The sequence below is a fragment of the Sinocyclocheilus anshuiensis genome, unplaced genomic scaffold (genome assembly GCF_001515605.1).
Source record: "Sinocyclocheilus anshuiensis isolate Anshui unplaced genomic scaffold, SAMN03320099.WGS_v1.1 scaffold387, whole genome shotgun sequence".
Lineage (NCBI taxonomy): Eukaryota > Metazoa > Chordata > Actinopteri > Cypriniformes > Cyprinidae > Sinocyclocheilus > Sinocyclocheilus anshuiensis.
This window is the reverse complement of record NW_015549624.1, coordinates 387,861-394,486: the sequence shown is the minus strand read 5'-3', so window position 1 is coordinate 394,486 and position 6,626 is coordinate 387,861. Positions and strand designations below refer to the sequence as shown.

General features: G+C 36.3%; 1 protein-coding gene across 2 annotated transcripts in view; it reads left to right on the top strand.

Annotated features, from left to right (window-relative positions):
* Positions 1-6,626, top strand: part of grm8b (glutamate receptor, metabotropic 8b) — a 219,130-nt gene that overhangs the window by 152,435 nt on the left and 60,069 nt on the right. For both annotated transcript variants that reach the window (XR_001630917.1, XM_016448445.1), the window contains one exon: positions 5,117-5,317. Coding sequence is in view for 1 of the 2 variants with exons in the window: in XM_016448445.1 (XP_016303931.1) it covers positions 5,117-5,317 (201 nt within the window). In the remaining variant the exon portion in view is untranslated. The remainder of the gene's footprint in view (positions 1-5,116; positions 5,318-6,626) is intronic.

Sequence of the window (6,626 nt, the reverse complement as noted above, 5' to 3'; positions counted from 1 at the left end):
ACTAAAATTTCGATCGGATTGTAAGGGGTGGTTTATTCCTTTTGTAATCCGAGCGAGAGGACATGTAAACACTTGATCGGATTGAAAACCGAAACTGGAAAGTACTGTGCATGTGCAGTGACATAAAAATAGCGTAATGACGTATGACGCGCGGAACAAGCTGTTCTTCCTGGTGAATAAAGTGTCATAAATGAGTGTCCCGTCATTATAAAACTCCCCTTTCACTCAGCATCTGTGAAGTGGAGCAGCACACCGTCCCACCAGTCCTTGTTTGAGACTGTCATCCACAGACAACTGGTTTTGGGTGCGGGAAGGGGCACTTTTACTGCTTTATAAAGTAAGCAGCACTGCACAACAATTCATGTGCTGGTCGTCGCCTAATTAGGACCCGAAGTAGATAAATATCACGTGTGCTTTTTAAAACAGTATACAACAACAGTGGGAAACTGTATATTCATGAAGTGTGCGCATGTCAAAAGAGTAAATTCGATCAGAAGCTTGTGACATATAAACACGCATATCAACCCAATCACTTTATTTAGTGTTCATGTAAACACTACGTTCGGATTCGTCAATCAGAATGAATTCATTCCTATGGAAGCAAAAAGTGTCCATGTAAAGTACCTACTGATACTGATTGTGATTGCAGATTTTGATGTCTTGGCAAATCCAAGCACAGTTAGAGACATTGCTGAGATCTCTTTTGAACGGGCTCTTAGAAACATCTGAGAAGAACATCTTGAGAAGAAGTTTCCACTTACTCTCCATTATTATCTAGGAGAAACAAATGAGGCATCCCATTTGTGATTAGCATAGCTCAGATCATTTGGCCTCGGAAGAATTAGATTAGAAATGTTTGAGTTCATGTTGAGATTTGTCACTTTTAATTGCAGTCTTTGGTATCTTGTCATGTTCGAGCACAGTTTGAGAGGTTGAGATCTCTAGAGGACAATAGATGAGATTATAGAGTTGTCATACAAGGTTGCCAAGAGAAACAAATGAGACATACAATTTGTAATTATATTTAACCAATTTAAGCCCACCGGGAGGGGCGTGGGGGTTGGGTTCAAGTGACAGCAGCAGTTTACAAACTTCAGTCAGTCACGCAAAAGGAAGAATGGAAAGATAAAGAGCTAAAGCATGGGATCACCTTTGTCTCAGATGTTTCTCCTAAAAAGGAGAAAGACACAAATGAGACAAGAGCACAGTGAATTTGATGAGAAATGCTTGAGATCATATTGAGATCTATGATTTCAAACTTATTTTTTCAGTTTGAGATGTTGCCTCTAGAGGTATTTTCCTCAGAAGAAACATCTGAGAAGCAGGAGACTCGATTCTCCTGAAACATGATTTATTTAAAAGTTGTGTAGTAGTAAGTTTAAATAATTGAGTTTTGGTGGTAATACCAAAGATTTAGGTTTGAATCAAGACTTCCACATCCCATCATGCCCTTGAGCAAGGCACAAGCGAGTATGGTTAATCCAGAAGGCTGTGTCTGCAATTAAGGAACTGTGGATGAGAACTCGCAAAATGACAGGTAAATACATAAAGTTCCCATTATGCAGCACAATCATTTCATGAAAGGCTCTCATTGTAATGATTAATGTTTAAGATTATCACATTTTTTCTTGTGCCTGTGCAGAACTTCTGTCACTAGCTAGTTCATAAAAATTGCCAAAGGGTTTTCAGATGCAATTGAAGGCTATATCACAGCTTGGGATGTCAGCTACCCTCGCGCTAAAACTTCAAATGAATACATGATCATTAAAATGTTGCTGCTGCAAATTATAAGTGCCATTTGTATAGAGAAAGTTCTGATGATTTAATCTAGTCAGGTAGCCATCACAGCCGTCTTCAATAAATGTCTTCACACTTAGATTTCATTAAAACTCCAAGATTTAGCACGCTGCTTTTCCACCTCCCCTCATACCTTTTCGATCCTGTCAAAAAGTGGGGCAATATTACCATCCTATGCAAATGTGTGGCCTGATTTACATTCATTTTTAATCGGAGAAGAAAAAAGGTATATATGTGGGAAAAGGAATCATGCATCTGACTCCACTGCATATATATATATATATATATATATATATATATGTCTCTACTCTCTCCTTATAATACTCATTTTGTATTTTTATTCCAATTTTGTGTAAAAACATTTTAACTTCTGGCAGTCAGAGCAAATAATCAAGGAGACTTCTGGTTATTTATTGATGTTAATTCATCCAAATGCAAAGTCAAGGTAAGCACATTGCATTTTGGGATATCGCACAGTCACAAAATTATCCCAGCAGATGTCAGTCAATTTCTGACATTTCGTCTCTATCGTGACGCTTAAAAAATGATGAACAACTGCAGATGTAATGTCACTCCATTAATGGAAATGTATTTGAAGCTGTCAGAAGCAAAAATGGCCTCTGATGTTGTTCCTGCTTTTTTTCTTCATTAATCTCTTGATGAAAGAAAATCTCAGTAATTAATTTGTCATTTATCTAATTTTCCCATCTAACCACGGCAGAGCTGTGTTCATCTGCCATGAAACAGTGATATGTGTTGGTCTCGTCCGGGGCAAATTGAATTAGGCCCCGTAAATGAAGTTTAATTAAGATGCTGGTTTTAATGATTGGGCTCTGTGTCCTCTACATTGCCACTCATCAGTCATTTAGACAAAAGATCCTTCCCTCTCATGCCTCCAGGCATTCTCAGCCTTCAGATCTGGGACTGATAATGAGACTAATGTGTGTTTGGACTGCGTTTTATGCACAGAATGGCTTGGCTTAACTGTATGCATCAAGATTGGCCACTCTGCCTTCCAAGAGGACACTTTTGAAATTGTATGGGTTTTAAAAATGAATGTTCAACTTCAGTTTCACAGTGGATTTTTATAGTGTCACTTGCCTATGCAAAACTAGTTGCAAAGGTATTTCTAAAATGCTTCAGAATGCATTTCTTTTTTTTAAATAAAATATTATGTTGTATATTATATTATATTGTGTCAAACTGTGAATTGGTGAGGATTTTTTACTGACTCTTTCTGTAGGTTACACTGTTACACCAGTAGATGGCAACAAATTAGTGTTGTTACGAGTGAGTCATTTACTCATTCTTTCCACCAGTTCATTCAAAAACATTGATTCGTTCTGAAAAAAAAACTCTTATGAGTGAATCACTGAATTATTCACTCAACCACTTGTGTGGTTACGAGCGTGTCATTGAATTAATTAAAAACACAGATTTATTCAGGATCGAACACAAGTCATGGAATCATTCACCCAACAGATTTGTTAAAAAAACTGATTAATTCAGGAACTTCACTACTTTGTGTTTGTCAGATACTCATCTGGAAATATTGTTGTTGATGGAGCAAAAATAGACAAAGTAACTGGCAATATTGTGTCTAAAATGAAAGTAATAGTCATGTTTATCTGACTGTTTTATAAAAGCAGTGTCACATTGTTATGGCAGTAGCTGGCAACATGTGAGTGAGTCATTAGCTCATTCTATCAACAGGTTCGTTCAACAACTTTAATTCTAAACAGGCCTCTATGAGTGAATCACTGAATCATTCACTCAACAGATTTGTTCAAAAACAGATTCCTTCAGAAACAAAACATGTGACTGTTGTTATGAGTGTGTCATTGAATCATTTACTCAACTGATTAGTTTAAAAACACATTCATTCAGGAACAAACACAAGTCTGTTGTTATGAGTGCATCATTGAATTATATACTCAACTGATTAGTTCACAAAAAACACAGATTCATTCAGGAGTGAACACAAGCCTGTCATTATGAATGAGTCACTGAATCATTCACCCAACTAATTTGTTAAAAAAAACAATTCAGGAGCATCACTAATGTGTGTTTTTTGGATACTTGCAAGAGTTCTGCTGTGGCTTTGGAAATATTTTTGTTGACGGAGCAAAAATAGACAAAGTAACCTGTCAATACTGTGTCCAAAACATAAGTTGCTAAATATTAATGTCTTGTTTATTTGACTGTTGTGTAAAAGTAGTGTCACACTCGCAATTGTGTGGTTGTTAAGATGATTAAGATGTTTTTATTTATTTGTTTGTTTGTTATAAAGGTTTAACAAAAAACAGGATCTTTCAAGCCCAGGACAACCTTAAATCCCCTGGGGTCACATAGCCATGTTTGGCAGCCAAAGTTGGCTTCGTTTGCAGGCTAGAGCCTTATTTCAAGTTCATAGCCCAGTCTTTGCTTGAGATTAAGTGGTTTAGTTTGTGGCATTTTCCGAAGATACTGTGTCCAAGATCACTTTAATGTGGCTGAACCCAGGTGATTCATTAAACCAACAAGACGAGTAAGTGCTCCCTCTGGTGAGATAAAAGCTTCCCATGCAGTTGAGTTGTAGACTACGGTCCACTACCAAGACGCATTGTATTTCATTCTCTGTAAATGAGTCCCTATAAATTCCAGCCTGACAAGTTCAATGATTGAGCGCTCCGACTGGACCTGTTAATTTGCTCTCCACTACTGACCATTTTTAAAGCTCTCCTTTGTTGCTTTACGCAGGATTTAACATAAATGGAGGTATCAATGCTCCACAATTAACTCCAGATATTATAGAGAGTCACGGCAGGGTTGGATTTCGGATTATGCATGTGGGTGATGCTGATAACATTGAGTTAAAGCTAAGAAAAGATGAAAAAACTGACCGTGTTCAAACTCAGGGTTTGGAGGAAAGTTATACAATAGTCTTTGCAGTAGATTCGCACTCGTATTGTTGTTGGTGTTGTTTTTGTCATTTTCTCTAGCTAACCTCAGTGGAAAGGTCACTCCAGTCGGCGCTAATAAACTAATTATCACAGAACACGGCATGAATTCATCATTAGGCATTGAGGCATTGTGTGAATTAGTTTGGCATGCTTTCGAAAATGGAAATTGCATTGGAAATCCTTTGAAAAGCTTTGCAAATAAATTAAACTTGCATATAAATGAATGCCTCCATCCAGAGTCAGCCAAGAACTTGAACCAAGCCTGTCACTTGGTCATTTTTAGGAAAATAAATGAAATGCAGAATTTCTGAAGTCTTATGAGCCAGATTTTAACACTTTTTGCATTGGACTCATGTCTTGTTTGTTCTTTTTTGCAGGGTTGGAGAAAGTCGGCAGGGACTCCACTTATGAGCAAGAGGGAAAGGTGCAGTTTGTGATGGACGCGGTGTACGCTATGGCCAACGCGCTGCACCGCATGCATCGGGACCTCTGCTCGGGATATCCAGGACTTTGTCCACGCATGAGCAACATAGATGGCAAGGAGCTGCTGGGATACATCAGAAACGTCAGCTTCAATGGTGAGAAATGTCCTCTGATCTAATACATTATTCTGCTACTCAGTTTAATTGGATTGTTGGAAAGCACACTTGAACCTCAACCCCGATTGTTTAATTAATTTGCATAATTTTTAACAGCTACCTTTGTTCATAATCAGAAATGTTTGTGCTGTAAAATCGAACCGCTCCTGTTGTGTATTCAGAAATGTTTTAATTTGTACAAGTTCTTAATCATTACAATTATTATTTTTGTTTTGATTTTAATTTAATTAGCATTTTTATTGTTACTTAAAAATGTTACAGTAAATGTAAAATATAGAATAATAGTAATAAATAATTAGAAATGTTAAAAATAAAAAAGTGAAAAAAATTTTTTTTTAAATCAATTAAAAAGTGTTGAATTAGTTTTATTAATTTTCATAATTTATCAGAAATTTTAAACTTTGAAATCACACAACCCTTGTTGTGTATAAATAAATACAAATTTTTACAATGCCTCAATTATTGAATTTTATTGAATCTTAATTTACTTTAAATAACCATTTTTATACTTAAAAATGTTAAGGTATATCAAAATAAAGTAAAAAATAATTTTGAAATTCAAATTTCATAATTTTTTAAAAGCCACATTTCTTCATCATAAAATAAATTGTACATTAAAACTGCACAGGCATTATTGTGTACTAAAAAAGTACATTTAATTTAAGAAATTGTTCCCTTTCATGGGAACATCGAACTGCGTCCTCTAGGGGTCGCTATGGGGAACGCCTCGTCGTGACCCGTGTCTGAAGCATACATTGAAAAAACACCAACTCGTTGGCCGGCGACAGCCATGACGTCACTACCGGTGCGACTATAGTATAAATAGGCGCCGGGAGCATACATCATTCTCTTCTTCGTCTTCATTGACTGTTTTGTTTGAAGCGTGCATTTCTGTGGTAAGAGCGATCTCTATTTATCTCATTATGGCGAGCACTAGCAAAGCATCTGAAGCTTGCGTTCGAAGCATGGCAGGAAGCCTAGAGGACGCAGTGTCTCGTTCCCTACTCAGGGAACAATGGTTACATAAGTAACCTGAGACGTTTTTATTTAATTGTAATCAGTTCTTAATCGTTTATGTTTAGGATTAGGAATCAACTGGTTCCATTTTTTTTTTTAAATACTGTAATTGAATTATTTTTATGATGTTTGTTTCCAACTGTTCTGGAATGTCTTTATCTGCCAAAATAAATAAATAAATAAAATAATAAAACAATAGAGAATTTATACTTTATATACCTTGTTTTCAGTCGGTTGTGGTTTTCGAGCATGTAATTAATTGTTATATATA